Genomic DNA, 26,631 nt, shown 5'->3' with positions numbered 1-26,631 from the left:
TCAACAAGATGTCTATTAACGATTGTCATTCAACATTGGAAAAATCATTTGATACAATGATACACTAGTCATGTCCAAGTTTCCTAAAACAACTCTATCACTTCTAGGTGGCATTTATCAAAAACATCATGTTATATTGAGTGATAAGACCATGGGAAAAACACAACCCCAAACTTCTCAATATTCTTCCATGCATGTTTCCAATGATCGTTGTCCACAATTGTCATTGCATGGATATAAAAAGGAAAGCCTTAGCCAAGGCCATTAGTGTTTTTTTCTAAAAGTGTCACATGGAAACTCTCATAGAGTGAGGTTTGATGGGCACTGGCTTTGTTCCTAGACTAGTAGCTTCCCCCATTGTCTCATACTTGAAACTCTCTTGAGTTAGAAGCAAGGGGTATCTAAGATTGAGAGCATTTGCCTAGTTGATAATGCTACTGTGTGAGTCAAACATATCAACCTTAGTGCACAATATTATTATAGTGGAACCCCTCTTACTTTCATAGTGCTCTCAAACGGCTTTGGCTACTTGTTTGAAATTGGGGACACACACACACACACACACACACACGCACGCACACACACACGCACGCATGCACGCATGCATGCACGCACGCACGCACGCACGCACACACGTGCACGCACACACACACAAACACACGCGCACACACACGCACACAAACACACGCACATGCACACGCACACCCGCGCGCGCGCACACACACACACACTCTCTCTCTCTCTCTCCTTTGCAATACCAAGGAAGTGATTAGTAATGTGAGGCATGCCACTACTCCCAATGCATATATTCACCTAATAAGTTTTTTGCAAATTTTCACTCTATCATTAGTGAGTTCTTTTATAGGTGGGATATGACTCTTTACATAGAAGGACAACATAGCTTGCATAGTACTGGGAGTAGTGTAAATGGAGATCAAAATGAACATGAATAAAAGTTTGATGATGCCAAACCCTTAACGGCTATCTCATAGTGTTTGTAGACCTACAAACACTGGACAAACCTCATCATGATCTAAGGTCAAGCAATGAATATTTATGACTCTACCTAAGAGGTCAATGCTTGGATTTAAGTTGTATGAATGCACATACACAACTTGGAGAAGAAGTGAGCATGACTCAAAGTATATTGAGAGGTATCAATAGAGAATATTTACCCTAAAGAAAAATAGGTATACAAGACTGTATGAAAAAATCCTCCTAGAGAGGGAAGGAAGTGTTGTGACAGTCCTAAGTGTGTTCACACACATCACTATATTGAATATATGGTAACACCATGGTAAGCCATCAGTTCCATTTGAGTCTTTATGAATGGACCTAGGAGCATCTCCATTAGTGAATGATTGAGCCCTTGTTTGAGATAATGATCATTTTACATAGACTATGGGGACTCCTACATCAAAGATATCCTCGACTTGTTGTAGAGTAATTGGCAAATGGGCACTAGATGCATACATTGTTGTTTCACACAAGTGAATGCTTGTGCATGGTGTAAATATTGATGTACTTCCCCCTTTCCAATACAGTAGGTTCCACTGTTCATTTGATCTCATCAATGACACAAAGCTTGATAGGGTGATCCAAGTAGATACCATTAGGCTACATACCAAGAAGACATGAAGCATACCAATCTAGACACTAAAGATGAATATGGCCTTCTATTAAGACCATTTTTTCCACTTCACACATGACATATTTGCATAGATGAATACTCATGCATGGTTTTGGATACATGGTGTTAATATCGGTGCACTTTCCTCTTTCTAATACAATAGGGGCCTCCCTTCATTTGATCTCCTTAGTCACATAGAGCTTGATAGGGTGATCGAAGTAGATACCATCACACTACATACCTAGAAGACACGGAGCATACCAATCTAGCCACTAGGGATGGACATGGCCTCCTATTAAGACCATTTTTTCCACCTCACATATGACCACATCAAGGATGAAGATGGCCGTCTATTGAGATCATATTCTCCACCTCACAGATGATAGATTTATCACATACCCATGCTACATGGATACACACCAAACACATCGTTTGAGAATTACGATTGGTTAGATGTACATATCATCCCAATAGTTGTAGGTAGGGACAACCAAGTACAGAGCTAGAGGCCCAATAGATTGGGCATGTCAATTATGGCATCTATAGGCCAAGGTATGAAAATTTATGGGAGATTTCCATGGGTCCTCTAATATGGCTTTGGGCCAATCTTAGATCATGGAGTTCCAAATCAAGGTGTCTTAACCTCTTTCTTTCCAAGTTATGTAGACATAGGGAGTCCTTTTTGAGACAACTAGCATTATGAGTATGCATGACCCATACAGGGTACTAGAGAGTGAATTATTTCACACTTCTTCAGACCTCCAACCACATAGGTCTCATCAAACTCACTTGACTTGTTAGAGTTTACTCGAGATGGTGATATTAAATCAATTTTATGATTGGTGGATTGGATGGCCTTCTCCATAAGGCTCTGACTACAATTGAGATACCATGGCCATATCACCTACCATAGGAGGTACTCACCATACTAATTTTAGTTGAATGTCTTATTTTCTATGTTGCAGTGCCAATGTTAGGTATTTTTAGATGACATACCTTGCTTTCTATGTTGTAGTGTCAATTTTGGCCTATTGAAGATATTAATATAGCTTTCTTTCTATAGTGAAATGCTCGAGTGCTTGTGTGTTGGCATTGCTCGTAAGGGCATGCTATTGTAGCGGGTCAAGGTGCACTTGGTAACAACAAAACTTCAAGTTAACGATGAATCCCACAAAGAAACGACAATTCAATCTCTCGCTCCTACGATTCCATTCATTTTCCGACTATTATAGTTTCCTCTCTCTCTCTCTCTCTCCTCTTTTTGCAGTCTTTTCCATAATCCTCTTTTAAGCCTTTTAGTGCTCGAGTGCACTCTTGTGCACCCTTTTGTCAGGCCCATATAACCCCAAGGGAATGAAAAGAAAAGCATGGCTTTTGATGAAATGATGAAAGGTTTATTAAACAGAGGTCGGATTCTTTCTTATTATAAATTATAATCCCTGATCTTTTTTCATCTTACCCTCTTGTGAGGGATATAAAAGCCTCTTCAATTTGTAGGCTCGTCTCTTTAACTCTGTGTCTCTCCTGCGTTCTCTGGCTAGAGGCTCCTGCATCGGATCGAAGGGTGCCTGCCAGCGGATCCATTCCCGCCCCTTCTCGCTCAGCCAAGTCGTAGTTTATGAGGTATGGGTCATGATTTCGCCTGTCCCTGCAGATTTGCCTGTTGTCTGTCTAAGCCAAAAATTGTATTTTTGAGGTTAGCTCATTCTCTGTGTCTGTGCAGTATTACGATCTGCCTGTTGCAAGCGTTTCAATTTCCTCTTGTTTTCTGCTTATGTTGCATATCCTGTGTTATTCTGCGGTTGCTTTGTTCCGTAATTTTAACCCTGCCCTGTCCTGCTTCTGTTCCATTTTGATCATTTTGGTCTATTTGGGTCACAGCTAACCATTTTTACTATTTGATTTATTCACTAATCTCGCACATCACGCATTGTTTTGTGCTTGCTCTGTTTATATCTTTAACCCTGCTCTGGTTTGCTTCTGCTCCATTTTGGTCATTTTGGTCTATTTGGATCACATTCGAAAACATATTTGCTACTTGGTTTCCGTGCTAATTTCGTAAAGTCGAGTGTTGTTTTGTGCTTGCTCTGTTCATATCTTAAACCTGCTTGTGCTTCATTTTGATCATTTCGGTCTATCTGGATTACCTTTAAGCATTTTTACTGCTCGATTTATGGGGCTGTTTGTTTGTGCTCCATTCCAGCTGATTTTTGTTTATCCGTGTTACATTCAAGGTTGTATACCACTGGATTTCGGCATTTATTTCTGTTGATTTGAGCTGGAGCTGCAGCTCTCTGTGTTGATTTATCGGAAGGGTAGTTCGTTGAGGGTCCTCCTGTCTTTTCATAGTGAACGCTGCCTCTGAACCTTCATTTTGAAGATCGATCTAAATCATCTCTCTTGCACATTATGATTTGTTTTGATTCTTCCCTTGTAAGATTATTCCTAGCATTTTCATCTGGACCATTGTCCATAGGTAGTTCATGATTCTACCAGGATCCTTTCCCCCCCTACTGTCTGTCTGTGTCCTGTGTGCCACTTACAGGCTGAATTCCATTATAGCAATCTAGATTGATTGTGTTTGCAACATTGGTTGTCACATTATAAATCCAAGATGTTTTGCTAATTCTCCTTGTGGCTGAGTAGTAAACTTGTAGGTCCCATTAGTGTGGCTGTTTGTTACATTTATATTAGTGTTATTGCATGGCGATTTTGTCTGCTTGAGTATATAAATGTAAATAAATAGGTGGACATTCAAGGCTTGCATATAAGGGTGCAGTTGGATATATTATTATTATTTGCTTGCACCTGTTTTTATTTGCTTTTATATGTCATAATTCAAGCCGCATATTCTTCAGCTGTACATGATGGTTAGTTGAGGACAGAAGTCAAATCTTTTCGTCCATTTCTATATCCCGATCAGCTTCAATAGAAGTAGATCGACTTTAGCTGTCCATAGTCATTACTCACAAGTGAGATTCCTTTTTAGCCCAATGATTGCAGAGGTCAATTTTGATAAGGTTTCCAGGTCCCTTTCTTGGCCCACTATTCTATTTTAGATTAATTTGTACAAACATCTACAAATATTGTTGTTCCCATATTATCCTGATTTTCATGTGTTTATTTACTAGAATCATTGGTTGCCCTTTCAAATGATGAGACTTTCCGTGCTCTGTCCCTTGTTCATGTGACTATTCAGCTGTTTATCAATTTATGTAGCTAGTTGTGAGTTTTTTCATTGTTGTCTGTTTCATGATATGATTTACAGCTTCATGAATGGTTTTATTTCATGTTTTGTTGTTAAAGCAATGGCAGTTGAGAATAGTGCTTGATTGAGAAGTGCAACTTTTGATAGTCTTTTTGACATTGCATTTTCCTACTTGCAGCTCGAAGGAGAGGCCCACTCTTGGGTAAGTGGTCTGTCTTAGCTGCTATTGGCATAGGGGCAACCTTCATGTTGTAAAGTTTTTAACAAACCAGGTTGCTTTTAAGATAAAGATGAATCTTATTGATTTTATGTACTCATGTTTTGATGATTTATTTTTTCAGGGCCAATATTGGCATAGGCATCAGTTTGCAATCCTTGTAGTTCTCTTTTATAGATTAGCTGATTCTGATTTTCTGCTAATTAGTGGTTGTCAAAGTATGGTGTCTGGATGTCTAGTATTTTATAGAGTTGTCAAGTTGTTTAGCGAAGCCAGTGGGCTGTGCTTGTCTTCTGAGGGGGCCGCAAGTTTTATGTTGGACATTTAGGCAAGGCAATGTGAAGGTTGGTGTTGCAGTGTTATTTTGAACACACATGAAACATTGAAGTGCCATTACTATGTCTTTCTATGTCTTGACAATATCCTTTGTCTAAAATCTAATGCACCAACGAACAGCTTCATTCTTCCCATTCACTGCGTTTTTGCTTTGCTCATATTTGTCCAGTTTATATGCAGCCATGAAGCCAGTGTTTGTTGCCTTTTCCCATATTTTGGGAATATTTTGTGGCCAAGTAGCTGCTGCATTTTGGTGAAAACAAACTTGGATTGGGCTGTTTTTTATTTTGCATCAGACTTGTGCAGCCTCATTTAGTTTTAGATCAGCTGTTACCTCAGCCTATATTGCAACATTCAGTTCAGCATTGCCAGTCCCATTTTCAGCCATATTCAGTCTGGTTTCTTGAGGTGTTCTTAATCTCTACATTGGACATTTCTTGGATTACTCCTTCACATTTGGTCAATAGTACCATGTCTATGTTGCATTTCACTGGCTGCTATATGTCTTAAAGGCCATTAAAGGTTGTGTCGGTGGCATGGCATAAGGATAATCTCTAGCATTAAATGAGTTTTGTGAGGCCTTTCCCTCAATGCATAGCAGGAGTTGAAGGTATGCAAAGGCGCAATTCACTCAAAAGATGTTCACAAGCTTATTTAACTGCATGTTTGTGGGAAGCCATATTGTAACCTATGATGGACGCACCTGTTAGGAAAGGGAAGTGGCAATTAAAAGGCTGTGGCAGGTCAGCTAGGGTTCGTTTTGTTTAACTGCTGGCGGCAAGGTCAGCTGGCTGCTTGCTAACTTGTAGAACAATTGTGGGGATTATAGAGGAGTTCATGTTTACCAAAGCCCTCCAGTAGTTTGTCCATTTGTGTGAGCAGCTTTATGTCCCAATAGACATCTTCATGGCAAGCTTCACTTGTAGTAAGAGCTCCTCTCAGGGTCCTTGTTGATATGGTCGACGACTAAAAAAACTCCTCACCACCATTGCTGCTTGTTCATTATCTTTGGTTACTCATCCCTTGTAGGATGAAGACTTGTCAAGAAAACCAATATTGGTTAGAAATGTGCACAACAAACATAAAATAGATTTAATAGGATACATGTTGACCAGTTGTGTAAATTGAAGACATTGGGATGAAGTTTCTAGCTACACCACTATGTCCACATGGTAATGTGTGAGGTAGCCCCCTTTTAGACAATTCATTCACATTGGTAGCAATGGTGTCATTTTTAATCTTTAACTACTTGCTTGCAGAATCTAGGCAAATCTCTTGATATGTCCATTGGCTACGTTGAGATGTGCAAACCGTTTACGCAAGAAATTTGTTTTTTGTGTAGGCTGCCAATGATGCACATTTGTAAGGCACATCACATACTTCCTTGATCCTTGAGATGATTGTGGGAACTTGTTGAATTTTTAGGCTTCTCTAATCTAGCACCCTACCCCAGGATTATAATGACTCATAATGCACCCTAAATTTAGTAAACTAATCGCTTATCTTGCATAGGTGGGGAGTGTTGATTCAAGCTCATTTGTAGTACATGCATGTAGCTCTGAGGGCTATGTTATCAAGATCTTTGTAACATTAGAACCATTTTTATAACGTCTTCTTGTATAGAAAATTTACTTTGTCTAGGGTTTATTTGTTCACCTTCCTCTTAGAGACCATTCATGGTCATGATCCAATACTAACACATTCTATTTTTAGTAAAAAATGGTGACATCATGTCTATATGCATTTGTTTTTGATGATAAGCTTGTTCAAGGAGTGGAACTCCACTCAAATTCGCATATTTTAACATTTGTTTCTTCACATAGGATAACCCAAAATTTAAAATGACTTAACCTTGTTTATTAGGTCTCTTTGTTGTGGTTTGACCTTGTGGTGTGGATCTTTAGTTTGGTTGGGCACCTTAGATGTTGACTTTCTAATTGGATATTATATATTTGAAAGGCTTTTGTTTGAGAGGTGATGACTTCCCAGTTTATAGGGTGGTAACTTGAAGGGTGACCCATTTAGAGAGAGGGAGTGAAATACTCAAGAACTTGATATCCTAAGAGGCGTTCGTAGTATCACCTTTTATAAACCAAGAAAAGTGATGCCCCTTTTTGCAATGTGTTATGATGAACCATGGTAAACTTGTTAGAGGAGTTGTGCAAACTTTAAAAAAAGGCATAAAATAAACATGATTTATGAAAGTAAAGTTCTATAAAATAGTAACTTATGGTAAAATGACCAAGTGGTGGTAGGCTTAAATGTCATTGGACAGGCACATTGTTGCTTAAATTTAATTGTACATGCTCAAACTGATGTGTAGAAGAGAAAGGGCAAGTTTCTTCGTGGGAAAGAAAGAATGTGCTTAAGGTTTGAACTAAAATTAAGTTTGCTATTTGCAAACTCAAAAATGTAGCGAGTAGTGGAGTCCAGTCAGCTTGGTGGTGGGTGGACTTGCTCTGTGACACATGATACACACACACACACACACGTGTGTGTGTGTGTAGATTAGGCTAAACTCTATGCTTATAAGAAGAGGAGGTACATATTTAAGAATCAAGATAAAAGGCATGAGAGTGTCATAAAAAGGGCATAACTCACAATCTAATCATGCACAAATTGAACGTGTCTAAAACTTGCGATTGATATTTTGCAAGTACCTTGCTATCAAGGGTCACAACTCTTGAATTTCCATATAAGTTTTGACTATATTTTTAAGTTACATAGTTACATCATTTCTTTCTTTGAGTTGCAAAGGCTGACTCGTGAATGTGGTAGAAGATTCTTGTTCCTTTGCCATGAAGGGCCTTGGGTTCATGTGAGAAGGCTGTTGTACATGCCCATCCCTTTTTGACATTGTTGAAAAGTTCATTCAAATTGCACATTCTTATGTAGCTCGAAGCCATGAGAGTGTCATGTATAATGCACAATCTCATCATGCACACATTGAATGTGTCTAAAACTTGTGATTGATGATTTTGCAAGTGCCTTGCTATCAAGGGTTGCAACTCTTGAATTTCAAAATAAGATTTGTCTATATTTCTAAACAATAGTAGTTACATCATTTCTTTCTTTGAGTTGCAAAGACCGACTTGTGAATGTAGTAGAGGATTCTTGTTACTTTGCCTTGAAGGGCCTTGGGTTCATATGAGAAGGCTCTTGTGCATGCCCATCCCTCTTTGACATCACCAAATTACCAGCAACACCAAAAGTTCATTCAAATTGCACATTCTTTATGTGGCTTGAACTTTGGGATATAGTTATCAAATGATTGCTTTCTCATCTTGTATTGAGTAGCTTCTTAAAGTTCCCAATCTTAGCACTATGACTGGACATGAATTATTCCTAAAGGCCCCATCAAATTTTATTTGTAGGCTCCTCATAGAGAAGATTAGAAGATGTATAACTGAAAAATGATGACCTTTTTGTATTGTGTGGTTTCTCAAAGTTCTTGATAAGGTCAGCGCTTACCAATTTTATTTTGAAGATTGTTTTGAAGTTTGCGCATGAATTGTAGTCCTCTAATAGGGAAGCTTGCAGTTGGTCTTGTGCACATGTGATTGTGGATCTCGCATGATGTGGCTAATAAAAATAATTTTTAGTCAACTTTTGTTGTGTATATCTATCATCATGTGTTGCTTGATAGATATATGTATGCATATATGTAGAGAATTAGTGTGAAATTCTCTCTATTTCAAACATCTAAAGAGATGTGTATGCACATATGTAGAGAATTAGTTTGAAACTTTTCTCTTTTGTTCGGCTTGGAGTGTTCAGTATTTGAAAAGTCATTTTCAAGGTTCTTGGGCATTCCAAAGTAAACATGCAAATCATGAAACTCCACAACACATCTTGGCATCTTGCCAAGTTACACAAAAGAATTGCAACTAAAGCTTGAGTTTGACTTGCTGCTAATTTGGGACTTAATTGCAAGGTTTAAGTAATTTTGAAAACATTCATTTATAATTCTCACACTATCCACGAATCCTCTAGCTTCCTAGTGAAGTTCCTATGTGCACTAGCTACCTACTAAAGCCTAAATTTGATATGTAGCCAAATTTGGGTGTTAATTGCAAAACACAATGGGGCAAGCTGGCACGTTTTCAACCTCCTTTTTAGGTGTTACCTTACCCCTTGCATTTGCCTTCAATCATGTATGTGGATCTTTAGCAAAAGAGAGGGAGGTCCTTGCTTTTGATGGACTAGGGAGTGTGGTGCAAGGTATATAAGTTAATGCTTAACACCACCTTGGGTGCCAAAGTGTGATGTACTTGCCAGGAGTGGAGCAGTATGTAGTGCATGAGGGGCATTCTTGGGGTACATAGTGCACAAGGGGCATTCCTAGAATTGTAACATTATGGTGACGAGTGGTACACACATGGTGAAAGAGCTAAAGAGGTTGAAAAACATATGTATGAGGATCTAAACTAATGTGAGATAAGATGTGGTAGCCTATGGTGGGTTAGAAAAAAGGTTCTAAAGTTGAAGTGCTATGCCGTAAAGGAGTGAAATAATGAGGACGGACAGGTGGGAATTGAGAATGCATGGCATTGTACTTATGTCATATGTCATATGAATGAGAAAGTCTTAATGTAAGTGTTTTGTTTTGCTTATAGAGTCTTCCAGATTTGTGTACCTGCTGTTGAGCGGGTAAAGTTAAAGGCCTTAAATCTTAGATACTTATTATGCATTTTGATCTAATTTAACTCTACAAAGAGTCTCAAAGACCTAGAAAAGAATTAGACAAAAAGATATCCTATTTGGTGATAGGATGAATGCTGAGAAATTTCTTATAAAAGTGACGGGCATTGCCTTAATCTCTTGATTGTCCTTATCACCCCTCATCACTCTGTTAGCGATATCAGGTCCTGGCCTGGTCGTACAGGCAGACTGGTCGGACTGACCAGTCGGACTGCCACGTGGCAGTCCGACCTGTACTGGTCAGCCGACCTGCATATTCTGGGCGCATATTTTCTGGCTATTTATAGCCGATGTTCAGCACAGTCTTCTACACAGTTCTGTTCGCAGATTACAGGCTGGAGATCGTGCAGACTGCAGCGGACTTCGAGGTGAACAGCAGGTTGCATCGTCGAGGTGGAGACACGCAGTCCCGCGCACTGCGCCCGTGTACATATCTGCATATCTTTGTATACAGCACACTTTATACAGCAGATCTTCATCTTCCACTGTCTCTTTCACTCTCTCTCTTCTCTCTGCGTTCTCTCTCTCTCTTTCAGACTTGGTCCCACGCTTCCGCATCGCTGCACTTTGACACACTCATCATCATCCTTCATCATCTTCCTTTTCATTGGTTGCTCCTTTTGCCGTTGAAAACTGCTGCCCATCTAGCTGGTGGCCTTGCCCTACTGAGCCAGCTTCCACCCTTGCTGCTCATAGTAACAGGGGATGGCCATTTTCTAGCTTCCGCTCTAGTGCCATCTTGTCCCCATATTGTTTCAGTCCTAGCCCCATGTTAGATCCCCTCTCATGGTAATAGGGGATGGCAATTCGTGCTCTAGTCCCTGTTTCCATCCCCAAAACCTGTCCCATGTTGCTATGCTGCTGCTAGTGCTGCTGCCTTCAATAGCTGACTACCACTTGCCCCTGGAGTGCTGCCACCTATTCTGCTTGTCATATTTCACCCTCTTCTAGCTCAGCAACCTGCTGGACAGCCTCTCCTTGGCTCTGACTAGTTGCATTTTCCTTCTCCTAGCTGCCGTCTGGCAGCTGTCTCTTGCATTTGGAGGTGGCAGCAGGCACTTGGGGTGGTGGTGGCAGTAGTAGAGGGTGCTGGATCTTGAAATGTAGGTAGCAAGAGGCCTTGGAATAGCAAGCAATAATGTGGATATGTTGCCTAGCTGGAGAAGAGCCAGTGATGTAGACGATAGGGAGACGATGGTTGTTAGGTGATGCAAACGATAGAGAGAAGATGTTAATTGGAGCTTGAAAACACGAGGTGTGAAGATAGGGCGGGAGTTGTGCAAAGGTGAGGGATGAGGATGACGATGATGTGGTGGAGAGCTTTTGCAAAAGAGATTGAAGGTTGGTCACACACTAGCTTCCTTTATCGAGCTAAAAGTGCCTTTGCTATACTTAAAGTCTTGTCTTGTTCTTTCTAGTCAAAAGTTTCAATTAATGTCGTAGGGTTGTATGAGAGCCATGTTAGAAGCTGGTGCATCAATGGAAAGCATAGAAGATTGCTATAGTAGACTGCACAACACAAGACATAACATAAAGCATAAGAACATTGCAGGGAAAACTCAGAGATATGCTTGGGAAAACGAATCCATATACCAAATATGAGATAGTTGCATGCAATGATTAGACATAGGCTGTGTGGGCACTCGCACCGGCTCCCTTTCCCCAACAGGACTTGCAAGGAGAAACTGCAAACATAGCTAATAACATATGTTTCATACTTCCATACTCATACAAGTATGACAATATTATTGAAGTATGATTCAGACTACACATTGAAAAACAATCATAGAAGACATTGAAATTTGACAAGGGGATTGTATGAATTTTGAGATTATAATCAGCCCACTAAGATCACAAAATGGCATGACTCATGACTCATAAATTTTAATCAGCCCACTAAGATCACAAAATGTCACGACTCATAATACCATTATAGTACTCTAGACTCTAGACAACCCAAGAGACTGAAGAGACAAGGATCAAGACCCAAGATTGTAGACTTGGTGGAGTGTGTGTTACCCAAGATGTTTCATTTTCATTCGTCATCCTCATCCTCATCCTCATCACCCTTATCCTTTTGCTCCTCCATTCTCATCCTCTTCATCCTTTGCCTCATCCTGCGGCATACTAGAGGTACTAGCATTGGATGCACCTATTAACACAGGAGCTGAATTTTCATCATTTTCCCCTCTCATTTTTTGCAAAGCAAGCAGCCTTTTATCATCCTTTTCCTTGTTTAGCATTTTCAAAGTCACTTGTATATTCCCAAATCCTTTTTCTTTTAACTTGCTTATGAGATACAAATTGGTGTACATAAAAACAAGCTGTTTTGTATTTTTTGGTTTAAGCTCGTTTCTTTTCTTCGCATGAATGAGAGTATAGTGCTCCGATTTCTCTCACATGGTGAAGCACAAGTGCCTTGAGATGATATTTAAAGCTTGAAGCGCTACAAATTTGGTGTATTTGTCCCAAAAGTTTCTCATCATTTTACACCTTGATGCATCCTTTTCTCATCCTTTGCAATAGGATGCGCAAATGCACTTTACTTAGACTTATACTTATCTATTTCATCATATAACTTTCCTCGAGCTCTTACATCATAGTTTGTAACACGTTCAACCACATCCATCCTACCCTTTCTCTCCTCCTCCTCACTCTTAGGATTCTTTGCTCTTCAAATAGGATGGAGTATAGAAGTAGCAGCATGCAATGGAGAGTGCATCGCGTTCCATTGGTCTACATAAAGCCTGGATTGCTATAGCTCGGAAGCATAAAAAATCTTAAGAATTTCAATCTTTTTTATCATGCAATCATTGAGCTTATTAACCAACCCCATGGTGGCACCTTCTTTATTAGCAAGATGCAAAATCTTTAAAATTGGAGCACATAGCTTTACAATCATCTTAGCATTGGTCCAACATGAAGAACCCAAGACTATAAGTGAAACTTGCCAAGCTTTGGCACTTTTGCTCGCTTTCTTTTGGTAATACTCGGTACCATGTGGTGCAATCCATTGAAGACTCTCGCATCCAATCAATTCTTTTGAATTGAATTTTCTATACAAATCAAGATTTGCATTTTTTCGTATGACAAATGTCACGACTTTCACAACTTCTTTCAAAACAGGCTTCATCTAAGAAAGTTCTCTAATATCTTTAGACAGCAAATCAAGGCAATGACATGTGCAATGGGTGTAAAAAAATGGTTGGTCACTCTTGCTGAACCAAGTGATTAGTCTGAACAAAATTGGTTGCATTGTCCATGCACACTTGGACTACATTTTGAGGCCCCACTTCAAGAATGACACCCTTAAGGATTTGAAAGATATACTCTTTGGACTTATACTCACCACTTGTATCAATTGATCGCAAGAATGTGGAACCAAACATGCATGAAACCATTACATTGATAATGGGTCAATGATGTGCATAAAATCATCCATCACAAACAATGTTGCAACGTCAAAAGTGGATGCAGCAATGGAAGCACAAATAGATGCTGAAATAAATTGCTGAATACAAGGACGGAAGAGAAAAGCATAGAAGAACACTTTAAAGAAGAGAACTCAGAAGAATGCTTGGGAGATGGAATCCATATACGAAACACGAGATTGTTGTGTACAATAGTGAGTCATTGGCTAAGTAGTCAATGACACCGACTTCCTCTCCAATAGAACTTGTAGGTGATGAATGACTGATTGAGGAGGGAGTCCTTGAATATATAGGCCAAAATAGTGCCATAAATGATGGTAGGTTGGCTAGCAATAAATGCTTACATACTCATTATAATGACCAAAATGAAATGCTAAATATCTTGTAATGTTAGGCAGGACCCAAACTCACATATGAGCGGACTAGATTGCCGAGACCCTCTCCTAGATCGTGGTTGATTTGATACAATACAAGCATACAATAATAATGGCTCATCGTAGGCCATATATTAAAGACCACTAGATAGGACCATGGATATCCAAGCAGTGGGTGATCATGCGATCACCAAGGTGCCTCGAAGAGAACTTAGGTGTTGATGTCGACCATACCGGAACTTGAAAAATAGATAAGAATCATAATAGATCCCTATGTTTGTCAACAATGTCTTGTAGTAGTATGCAAGACCATCTTGTCAAAAATGCGTTTGAACATACGAGACCATGGATTCCTTGCCTTCGGCTAAGACTGCCAAAGTGTCCCTTGATGTGAGCTTGGACTAGGAGCCAATCTTGCTCTTATCAAGTAATTGCCCAGGCCCCACCATAAACCTGGATGTCAATCCTAGCTCCAGGATTTGAATCTATGAGACTTCACTTGATGCGTTAGGGAAGTTCCTCTCTGAAACTTGTGCGCTTGTTTACTTGTATAGATGAGGTTCACTTGCTCTACCTCTCCACCCTCTCATCCCTCTTTGGCACTGGAGAGTTTGAGGGATGTTCGCATCAGTTGCACTAAAAAGTACCTAAAGGAGAGGTTGCCAAGCCCTTCCCTTGGTTGGAAGAAGATGAGCCCTTTTGTGCCTTGGTTAGAATATCTTGTTACTTCTTTTCATTCTTTTTCTTGAAGCCACTACTCTTTGTTTGCAATTCTTGTGCAAATGTCTCTTCTTACCACAATGATAACACTGGCCCTTGAACTTCTTGTTACCCCTCTTTGAAGTTGTAAAGACCTCATTAGAGCAATCAAATTGCGATGGAAGCTTCCCTTGTAACCGCAAAGACGTCTTGTGCTCCAGCAGCATTGAGGACATTTGTAGATTGCTGAAATTTCAACTGCTGTCCATCTAGATGACACATCCTTCTTCTTCAAAGTATGCAATGGAGTTTCAATTTCAGCAAACCCGCATACATACTTCTTGTAGTGAGAATATGCCCATGAAGCTGCAGATCTCATGCACATTTCTCAGAGGTGGGCATGATGGTATTGTCTCAACCTTTGCAAGGTCCATGCGAATATCATCAACAGATATAATATGTCTTAAAAAGTGAATTTCATGTGAAAAGAATTAACTTTTCTTGTCATTGACAATTAACTATACCTGTGTAGTTCATTGAACACAATGTCTAAGTGTCTTCTATGCTCTGCCTCATTCTTTGAATAGACAATCATGTCATCAAAGAAAGTGCCTACAAATCCTCTATGTTGCTTTAAGATGAGATCCATCATCCATTTAAAAGTGGCAGGAGTATTCGTCAACCAAAAAGGCATGATAAGAAACTCATATAGCCCAAAAGATATTCTGAAGGTTGTCTTAGTCACATCCTTTGGTTTAATGCATATCTAATGATACCTACTTTTCAAATCTATACGGCTAAATATGGTTGCCCCTTGCAATCTATCCATAACATCATTGATTCGAGGAATCAGAAAGTGATTCTTTATCGTGTTCTTGTTCAAAGCACGATAATCAATGCACATATGTCATATGCCATGAACCATCCTTTTTTTGCACCAAAAGCACTGGCGAACAAAAAGGAGATGAGCTGGGTTGAATCAATCCTTTTCTAATAACTCATTCACTTGATTGGGTTGCATTGACTATGCAGGGTGGCTTATTAGGTAGGCTACTTCTAAGGATAAGATCTATGCCATGATCGTCTGGCATTTTAGGCGGTAGCTGCCCTGGAAGTGATTGATAGAGGCTATCAACACATATTTTCGGAAATGACATGCAATCCTCCTCTAATGTAGACACATTCCCAACATTCTCACTATTCTCGCTATCATCTTTATCCTTAGTAAAAACCAAGTACGTTGAAAGATGATTTTTCATTACTTTAGAAATGGCAGTTGTAGATACAACAGGGATAGATTCACCTTTCAACTTTACATCAAGTTTGAGTGCCTTTCCCTTTTGTTGAATAGTGGTTTTTTTGCATGAGAATCAATCATTGTATGCATATGGTGACACTATGGCATATCAAGCAATACATCACAACCCTCAAGTGGAGCAATGAAGAAATTTTCATTGTCCACATATCCTTGTATATGCTACCAAAGCTTTCCAATGAGTGGTGTGACGGGTTGTGCATGGCCTTTACATATCATTCCAACTTTGCCCCATGTGTCCTATCTCATCCTCTTTGATACTTAGACGGCGGGTTGCCATGTCTATAGAGATGAAGTTGACTTGTGCATCATTATCAAAGAAAATCAATGCATGCTGATCTCTAATTTTGTCCCATGCTCTACATGACTTAGTAGCATCATCATTGGGCTGGTCACTAACAACATTGGGCACCAATCCCATTGATGTTTTGGGCTTCTTTTCTTTAGAATCTCTTTGATTTTTTGATTTTCTAGCCCTTTTTCTCAGCCTTAAACAACTTTTTATTCGGCTTTTTCCCACTCTCTAGGAAGGCCGAATCCCCTCTCGTAGCGAAGCATCAGCGGTAGCAGTAGTCTTTATGGGCCAAGACATGCTATATACGGTGGATTAAATGCAAAAGTCCTTGATTCCTTTGGGCAGGCAGCCTACAAACATATTTTTCCACTTGCTCATGAAGGGGTGCGGGGCAATAAGAAGTAATAGATAGCAATGCATCCCAAAACTTCTTATTATATTGCTCCATATTCTTACATTTCTTAGCACTAGCTTATTCCAAGCTATTATGATGTCCACCTCAAAGGTACTTGTCAACCAATTCGATGCAAACATTTACTTGAATTGTACCCACAATGATGGTCACACAAAGCTTTCAGTCTATCTTGTGCACCGTAAAGGAGTCAAACTTCATTGCTTTTCCACCCTCATTAGAGTCTTTTGTTGGCCCTTTGGGTGCCAAGTTGTCTTACATTGGTTGCTACAAAAAGGGTGCATTTGTTGAATTTACGTCAAAACCAACACTTGATAGAGCTTTTGCATGACCAACACTCATTCCTTGAGCCCCATAAGCAACAAGCATTTGGGGTGTAGATGCATTACCAAACATGCTACTTTGTGCCCTAGGCATCAAACCAATGCTGCCATTCATAGAGTTTTGCACATTTCTAGCCATACCCGAGTACATTGGGCTTGGCACACCATGCATTGGTTGTTGCATACCATAGGAATTTGTTGGGTGTAAAGTCCCTTCGACTCCGTATTAAGTTATATAGGTGCGAACACACCCTTATTTGTACCCTAATTTATAAATACATTCTTTATTCTTTGTGTATTATAACAATTTGGTACATTCATCTTGGTATTCACTCTCTCTCTCTCTCAACACCGCTGCTCCACTTTTGACTCGCACTCCCATTGCGCACTCTTCCCTTCAAAGTGGTATTAGAGCTGTGGTTAAGGTGTGTGCGCTTCCCAAATTCTGTGCGTGTTAGCTTCAACTTGTCTGCATGAAGAAACGTCAGCTTTAGGTCGGGTTGAGTGTAGATGGCAGCTTCAGGCCGGGCTGAGTGCAGACGACAGCTTCAGGCACACCTGTGTACTGGACAGACAGGTGACAGGTCAGAAAGCCTAAATTTGTGCAGGCAACAGTCTTTTTAGTGCATTTTGACCATATGAGTGTAGGTGACAGCTCCTAGATCACAGGTGATAGTTCCCAGGTCAGCGTGGACCAGGCGACAGCTCACGACAGATGGTAGCAGTCAGTTTTGACTAGTGGGACACAAGTGACAGCTCGCGACAGCTCATGGCAGGTCATGACAGTCAGTTGGCAGTCCGTTTGACCTTTTTTGTGTGACTTGCACATCTATACAGGCCCTGATTTATGCATGGAAGCACAATTAAGATTTTTTCAGAAATTTAATGGCTGAAATTTTGGGCTTTTTCCAAATTTGATGCTGTTCATGCATAATAGTTACATAGTGAACATTGGCTCGGAAAAGTTTGGGGCTTTTCATGTATCCGTTAAATTTTGTTCAGCTGAGTTGAATTTATTGACATTGGTGCACATTTGGACTTGAGAAATTGGGGCTTTCACAAAATTTTGTGAAATTTTGTTTAGTTTACTCGTTTTATGCTCTCAAAAACATGTATTAATACAATAGGGGCAGATTGGCCAGTGGAAATTTGGGGCTTTTACTAAAATTTGTGGATTTTGGCAAGATCGAAAGGTGCAATACATTTTGGGGACATTGCTGAAGCACTCTTGGTGATGTAAGCAATGTAATTTGAGTTTTCTATCTCCCACTCATGAGATTTTGGAGAAATCGCAAAGAAATCTTGGGTATTTTTTGTGTATCAAAAGTTGATCTAGACAAATATGAATGCGGTATACATGTTAGGCAACTCCTATTGAGTTAATGTATTGCTGAATATTCATGGTGCAACAATCTTAGAGATCATTTGCAGATTTGGGATTGTTGCAGATGTATTTTTGGTGACATTGCTGACGTGGGAGTCACGTGGCAGTGATGTATGCATGCAATGTATGCATGCAATGTATGCTAAAATTTCAATTATATTGCTGAAAGTCATTTCCTCTATTGTTGTATTTGTATTTGAGCATTGTTTGTAATACAGTGACACAAAATCTTGCTCTTATTTCCTAAAATTTTGGGCTGATATTAGGTGAATATTCAGCCTGTCATAAATTACAGCATTGGTACTCGGCACTTTGCTGACAAATGGCCACTAATGCTTTTGCTAAGAGTGACACTAAATCTCTCCTTGAAATCAAGAGGTTTGATGGCACTTGTTTTGATCTATGGAAAGACAAGATGCAAGGCATTTTGTTTCTTAAAGACTGTGATGATACTCTTGGAAACTAAAGGTGTAGCTATGCTAGATGAGGATTGGGAAAGAAGGCCATTGCATACATTAAAATGGTTGTATCTGATGATGTACTTACAGACATTAAGCGTCTTGATACAACTTATGTTGTATGGAAAAAGCTAATGGATACTTATGAAAATACAACTCCAATAAATCAAGTGCATCTCATGCGCAAGCTTGTGAACATGATTGATGGAGTTGGATGAGTCTAAGATAGCATCTGAGCATTTGAGTGCTTTCACAAGGATTTTGAGTTAGCTGTAGGGCTTTGGTTTGCAGTATTTCAATGAGAAACTAAAAGCTATTTTCTTGCTAATGACTTTACTTGATAGTCGGGAGGCTTTGGTTGTTTCACTTAACAACATTGCTTTAACCTATGATGGTGTTAGGGGCTCTATCCTCAATGAGGAGATTAGAAGAAAGTCCAGAGGAGAAAGCAATGGTTCAGCCTATCATCTTAGAGGTAGGCCAGGGAAGAGGGGTAATGTAGCAAATGAAAGCAAAAGAAGTAAAGGCAAGGGCAAACAATAGAATGTTACTTGCTATCAATGTGAATGTTAAGGGCATAAAAAGCTCGAGTGTCGGTGTTACAAGAAAGAGCAAGACAGAAGAAATAGTAGAGAAAGAAAAATAAGGATGATAGGAAAGATGACGACTCTCCCTCAGAAAAATAAGGATGATAGGAAAGATGACGACTCTTCCTCAAAAGAAGTTGCAAAGGCAAATGTTGCACCTAGTGTGGTGGTTGAAGAGCTCTTTGACATTGGAGAGATACTGCAGCCTCGTGCAATGTAGACATTATGACAGCAACAAGTGATATGCACATCACCAAAAAGTAAGTAATTGATGCCTTACTTTCAGCTCATGATGGGCTGTCCCAATCATGGATAGTGGACAACGGTGCCTCTTTTCATGTTACTCTCTCCTTGGAGTCATTTTTGAATACACTGTAGATTGCCTAGGCAAGGTTTACTTGGACAATAATTGTTCATGTGAGATAGAGGGTGTAGATACCATTCACTTGGTTCTTGAAAACGGCCAAGAGCTGATTTTACAGGATGTCAGATATGTATCTGGCATAAAGAAAAGTCTATTGTTAGTTGGGCAGCTTGATGCAAGAGGGTATTTTACTACCTTTGGTGGTGGATCTTGGAAGATCCACAAGGGCTCTATGCTGATTGTTAAAGGCAGCAAAAAGGGGACTTGTATTATTTTCATTGTAAAGCATTATCTAGCAAGTTCTTGGTTGTCTAGTTTGTAAACGCCCCGAACAACGTAGTATGCTTAACAATTATGATATTCGCTTGTTTTCGAGATTTAATATAAAAGAGAATGAACACTTGAAGCTGAAAATGAAAATTACTCACAAAATTACAGCCATGAAAATGTAAAAGTAATGGAGACAAGATTGAGGGTTGAAGATGGCAACCCCCCTCGAAGGAATGTATTTTTGCTCAACCCAAGTCCCTTAGGGAAGAGCTCAGTTACAATCAACCTGAGAGTGAGGAGAAGTAATTCTTACTCTCACAAGATCATGCAAAGATGTACAAACATACATGCATTATCTATTATGCAATGATAATAACTGATTTCTGTACAGTATGAGAGAAGAAAGAGGGGAAATCAGCCTTTCTCCATCGTTGAACAGTAGTACATGGATAGGGCTTGCTTCTTGTTGCTAAAATGGAAGAAAGAGCTTGAGAAGGAGGTGCTGTAATGAATTTACAGGCTTGCTGTCCTGTAAAACAGCAGTGATAGAAGAGGAAATATGAAGGAATTTGATAATGGAGAAGTGGGGGATGATGATGGGGATGGATGGGGCCAGTTTCTGGCTATTTGTGGGTGCTGTACATGAGTTTACAGCAAAGAAAAATGATGCTGAATGAAGAAAAACGAGCTCTTATTTATAGGAGAGGGAAGAGCTAGTACAAAAGGGGAAAGTGGAGTAGCACAAGACAAGTGTCCAGCCACATGTCATGAGATGTGACAAGTGGTGGGACACTTGGAAACTTGTGTGACAAGTGTCTTGACACTTGTCTCTTCTCTATGGCCTTCCTTTTTGGGCTGAATACTGTCAAGAATAGAAACAACCAAATTTAGTAAGCACAGTCAGAGTACAGAACTTACTATTTTTAGAATGACATCCCTATTTTTTAGGACTAGCATTTTTAGGCTAATTCGAGGCTTCTAAAATTTAGGGACCCCCCAATATGGGTGTCATATGAAAGCTTTTTCTGTGTACATCGCAAAAACGATATCAGAATCTTCATGTGACTTTCCTATGCAAAGAAATGTGCATTTCGGCTTAGATTCGTTTCTCGATGGACTGCTAAAATGTGCTTGGACAGCACATTCCATGGGAGTGCCGAGTGGTGGCGCTTAGATTCGTTTCTCGATGAACCGCTAAGACGTGCTTGGACAGCCGATAGGTGGGTACGTTACAAGTTCATTACCCTTTGATTAGCTCTTTAAAACAGCCCCAAAATACCAAAATAGTAAATTACTGAAAGTTTCATTAAACAACAAGCGGTCTTAGAGAGTTTTCTATTCCCACATGCAAAACCCTAGTTTTGGGAGGATCTGTCCATGTCTATAAATAGATAGGCTGCCTACCATTCAGCCCTATCCTTGTGTGTAGGTTTCTCGCATGCAAATTTCAGCCGTTAATTTCGGTGTTCCGGTTGTCTAGCCCCTACCGACTGCAGCCTTTCTTCCTTTGGCACTTGGCAACCTGTTTATAGCTGTCTCCTTATTGCTTGGAGCCTTCAGCCTGCCACGTGTGCTGCCTACTTGAAGCTGCCAACAATCCACGTCATATTTCCAGATGCGTGTCTAGTGTTTTCAACCCCTGTAGCTAGGTGAGAGGTTGCTACCCTGTTCGGCAACTGCTGCAGCCTTACCTGATGTTGTCTAGCAGGACACGTACATCCTTCTCCTCCTCCTTTGTTGTCGCTTGCTGTTTATAGTCTCTAGTGATCAACATTCATCACTTTTCAATGCACTGATATCTCCGATTGGTGGTTATAGGACTTGGGATCTGTCTCTGATGGACATCATACTTTGACACTTCAATATATATGTGTGTGTGTGTGCTCTGTCCTTGAGCATTCTATATACTCTTACATTCATTTGTTGCATTAGTTCATTCACTTTAGAGTTTTCTTTTTTCTTTGTTTGTGTTTGTGATTTTGAGTTTTGCATATTATCGTTTGAGTCTTTGTGTTTTAGTCGTGGTTATATTTTTTGTGTTTTCTCAGTGCAAACCCTAGCATATCTTCACATGGTATCGAAGCAGGTGCTCTTGTAAGTGTATACTATGGATATTGTAAAGGCTTGGTTTTGTGCAATGTCTTCTCAAGCATCTCCATCATTAGAGGCCTTGAAGAGGCATTACGGACTTCGTGAGAAAAACAACACCCCCCCTCACCTTCACCTCCTTTTTCTTCTCTTGTTTTCAGTTTCAATCTCATGATAGAGGAATTTGAAGAGTATTTGTGCATTATCTATAGTTGAGATTATGCCTTTGCTACCACCTTTACTACTACATTTGGACCAGTTGGTGAGATTGATCATTTTCAAATATCGAAGACATTCAAAATTTGGGACTATTGGCAACCCATCTTCTTCATCTCAGCCATGCTTAGTGTCTTGTTCATACAAGCTCTTCGAGTTGTATGAATCAAACCCTCTCCTATTCTTCGTTTGGTGTGCAAGATTTTTCAATACTTCAACTTCAATAGAGGAGGCTCTCGAAGCAGATATGCTTAATGAGGGATATCTATATCTTCTCTTTCATTTGAGCATGTAAATCAATCTTTTCAAATCCTTACCATTCTACTCTCTCTTAATCCACACCTTAATTTTCTCTCTTCTTCATTCCGAAACCTCGGATTGCAGTCCACTTTCACATCCAATACACTAGGAGTTGGATTCTCCATCTTTTCTCCTAGCAATTTTTCTTTCTCCATATCATATTCTACTTGCTCTCACTTCACTATCTTTGCCCATTGATACATTGTTAGGGGAAATGCTACCTTTTAGTGCAATGTCTTTCACATCTCCCCAAGTGAGCACTTCTTTACACCTTGGGACGATAGTGATGGGTATTCCCCTCACTTTCCTTAGACACTCTCCTCCTCATCTTTTGACCTCTCAAACCTTAGGGATTTTAATCTTGTGCTTATGATGTATCGCCATATACTCCATGGGTCACTCCTATGCAAGGATTTCATCTTTTGCTCTGAGTGTCCCATCCTCTCCTTCTTGGGCTACTTATGTTATCACCATATCCATGCCCAGTTAGTCCATACTTACATTTTGGATACATTGTGTATACTTTCCGCATGCATGGCGGCACTTTGGGATTCATTCCCAAGTGTATTCTACTCCCCCACCCTATCCATCCTATTTCCATTATACATGCTATCCATCTTCTAGTCCTACTGAAACGAGCCTTCCTTTTGTGGATAGGTGGTAAATCCCTGATTACAACTTAATTACAGCAGCAAACAATTAATGCAAATCTGAAAATACAAATTTACCTACTGATCTTGGACAATGTCCACTCGATTGGCCCCAAAATTGGCGCCCCTTTCGGTATTTCTTAAGGTTTATTGAAGAAAAAGTTGATTTACAATGGGATTCTCTCGATCCCCTTCGCAATCCAAACTCCCCTTGCTGTCCAAAGTGACCATCAAGTCTTCAATCTGATTTGTCTCTTGATTTGGACACTTAATTAGTCTTCACCCACTTCATAGACGATGGAAATGCCCCAAATTTAATGGCTGGCTAGTTCTCCACCTGAATTTAGCTAAAATTCACCTTCAGCCCTGAAAAATCCAAGTCTTGGAGCTTCCAATTTTTGGCATGCTTCTCGAGGCTGTTGCTAAACTCTAATTTCTGCTATAAATTAGGGTTCATAGCCGAGAAATTTGCAATTTCTCAGTCTCCAAGGGTCCAAATGCTGAGATATTTGGAGCAAGGTTGTGAAATGGCTGGGAGATGAGCGAGAAAGCTGTAGAGAGAGAAAATTCAGAGTTTTGTCGCGAAGAATGATTGAAAATCAATCAAATGCAGCTGCTGCCTTGCCACAACAGCTTGTAGATGCAAAGAACTGAAAAAAATCAGTCATTCACTGATGTTGCCCTGTCTCAACAGCCTGTAGATGCTATCACCTGTTGTTGATTGGTCTTCTCTTGTCCCTGGTTGCCTCAGAAGGTCCTCCAATGGCTGTAATTAGACCAACAACATCTCCTTTCTCTTTCTTGTAGGCTGAATACACTAAAAATGCCTCTCTCCATTCTTTAAAAACCTTTTTCAGTCTTGCATGAGCGTTTTGACAAGTGGCAGCCTTTCTAAATGGTTTTTTCAGCATTATCCATAATTGAATATTAAATTTCAGTATTTAAATACTGAAAATTAATCTAATAATTATTTTGGTGCCCTGAAAAATAATCTGATTGGCCAATAATTAAATTGGCTAGGCAACTTCCATTCTCAAGTGCCTTTGTGCCATCTTTGACCATTAGATTGGCGTTAGGTATCATTAAGCGTCACTTCTCTAGTGTCACCAACTGACATGGCCAAATGAATGACTTAGGCTAACAATTGGCATCAGATACCACCAAGCAAGCAACTTTTATCTTTGACATCCCGTGATTTTCTTGGGTCCCAAGCTAGTAAATTTACTCTAATCCCAATTACGCCTCACATGTGCAACATTTACTTAACCATGTGATTAAAAATCAATCCACATGTTAAGTGAGGTTTCAAAAATACATGTCCTTACGACACCTACCACTCTTGTTGCAACAACCAAGAATGCCTTCATGGATAAGACTCGTTTCAATGGCTCGAATTTCATTACTTGGTCAAACTTCATGCAACAAGTGTTTGAATCTCAAGGACTTAAGGACCTAGTAGTTGGTCTTAAGCCTACATTGGATCTCAATTGGTTGGCCCTAAGCACATCCTTCAATAGAGAGCTTGCAATGCCATATCGAATGTTGAGTTATTGCTTGGGTTGCTCCTTGAGTTTATCTCTCAGCTACAACATTTTTCTCTCACAAGTTGAATATTGGAGTCATCTCTTGATTGTTGTGTGGCGAGAGATCGCACTCGATGTATCAATATGTGATTTTGAGCTTCAAGAGTTTTCATTAAGGTGATGATCTGAAAGTCAAGTTAGCTAAATATAGATGGTCATGTGTAGAGTTTGCCACTATTGGCTCACCGAAGTCAAATGACAATCAAATTACATTCTCCTAAAACAAGTTGCTTGGAAATGCTTTCATTTCGTTCAGCACATTATCTTGTTGCTTTGATTATTGACCTTATATGCGTAATGTAAGACTATATGATTAAGTCCACAAGAAGTCCTCCACATACTCTTATTTAGATGAGTTCGACGCTTGTCAGATTTTGTGTCACGTGAGGCTAGACAATCAAGTACATAAGAAGTCTTCCACATACTCTTATTTAGAGTGGGGTTTGGTTGCCTCTTCTTTGTAAGGAAAAATCCGAGATGGCTACTTACAAGATGTGAAGATAAGCCAAAACAAGGATGTCACTCCTTTATAGAAACATGAAACGGGGAACAGGGACGATGATGGGGATGCCAAACCTAGGGAACGGGGACGTGGGAACGAGAACGACATTTAACAAATTAAAATTCATGAAAAAAAATTAATATTTCACTCATAATCCATGTGGACTCTGGAGTATTAAAACTTAAAACCATGTAATATAATCCACAAGGACAAATCATTTTAAGTTTTAACTTTAAGATATCATGCATCATTCTAAAACTACTCATTAGAAATTGAATCGCAACTTACAAGGCTCAAGAGACAAGCTATTTAATTATAATAATAAAATGCATAATACATATGTCATAAATGATAAAGCAATGAACAATGAACTAAACTTTAAAGTCTAAGCTGAAAGAATATGCCTATGGTCCCATTGCCAAAAAACTTAAAAGCTTACAAATATGAAGTCTAATCTTTGAAAGAACATGCTCATTGCCCCAAAAAAGACTACAAATATAAAGTCTAATCTCTAGACTGAAGCAAAATGCAGCATGCCATAATAGCCCAAAGGGCAATTGCAAGACTGCAAGACTCAAGCACAAATATAATATTTAAGGTCCACCAATTCGCAACGCGTCCCACGACGGCTTCGTGTCGGGGATGGCGATTCCGCGTGCCGGGGGGCTGTTCCGGCCGTTTCCTGTCATTGTGTACTCCTTGCTTTGACGACAACAAAGAACTAAAAGCCATTTGGCAACAATTCCCTAATAATAACAGGTTTTGCACACATTGCCAGAGATTAAGCCATGTGGACAAGAAGTGTCGCACCAAGGCCTAGGGGCCTGCACTACTACTAGATAGTCTAGTGGGACTACATCTCTCAGTTGCTGCGTCAATGGTCGCCGTTGGACATGTGGCACATGGATGATCCTAGTAGTCTATATTTTTCAGTATCCTTCAAGGATTAGCTAATTGGTTTGCTAGCTCCTCTCCCATTGCACTCTTTGCATCCATTCTTAGGTCTTTCTTCACACTTTCATATGGGGCCCCTTTTCCACCTTGTCTTTCATTGGTAGCGACTTGTCGGTGGATGTACTTGATGGTGGCCACATCCTTAGTCCTACCTTCTTTAGTCTTCCACTACGTTCACTTGTACACATATATTCACTCTCATTACATTGTTATTTTTCACTTAGCTCTCACTTTTTATTTTATTTTGCTTTGGAGCATCTCACTTTTGACTTTTGTGCTTGTAGATTTTGATCTCTTTCTTAGGGTTTTGTATTTCAGTGTAGGACTACCATGC

At 39.7% G+C, this 26,631-nt stretch overlaps 1 protein-coding gene across 1 annotated transcript in view; it reads left to right on the top strand.

Moving 5' to 3' along the window:
- The first annotated feature begins 3,117 nt into the window (after nucleotides 1-3,117).
- The window catches only part of LOC148015562 (uncharacterized), a 34,734-nt gene continuing 11,220 nt past the window's right edge, over nucleotides 3,118-26,631 (top strand). The window contains exons 1-2 of the mRNA XM_087665068.1: nucleotides 3,118-3,253; nucleotides 5,017-5,040. Of these exons, the coding sequence (XP_087521194.1) occupies nucleotides 3,249-3,253; nucleotides 5,017-5,040 (29 nt within the window). The 5' untranslated portion in view covers nucleotides 3,118-3,248. The remainder of the gene's footprint in view (nucleotides 3,254-5,016; nucleotides 5,041-26,631) is intronic.

This window comes from Lygodium microphyllum, chromosome 24, assembly GCF_053477565.2.
Source record: "Lygodium microphyllum isolate KBCC chromosome 24, Lygodium_microphyllum_v1.1.10, whole genome shotgun sequence".
NCBI classification, from domain to species: domain Eukaryota; kingdom Viridiplantae; phylum Streptophyta; class Polypodiopsida; order Schizaeales; family Lygodiaceae; genus Lygodium; species Lygodium microphyllum.
The sequence above is the reverse complement of the archived record's forward strand: the minus strand, read 5'-3'. Positions and strand labels throughout refer to the sequence as shown.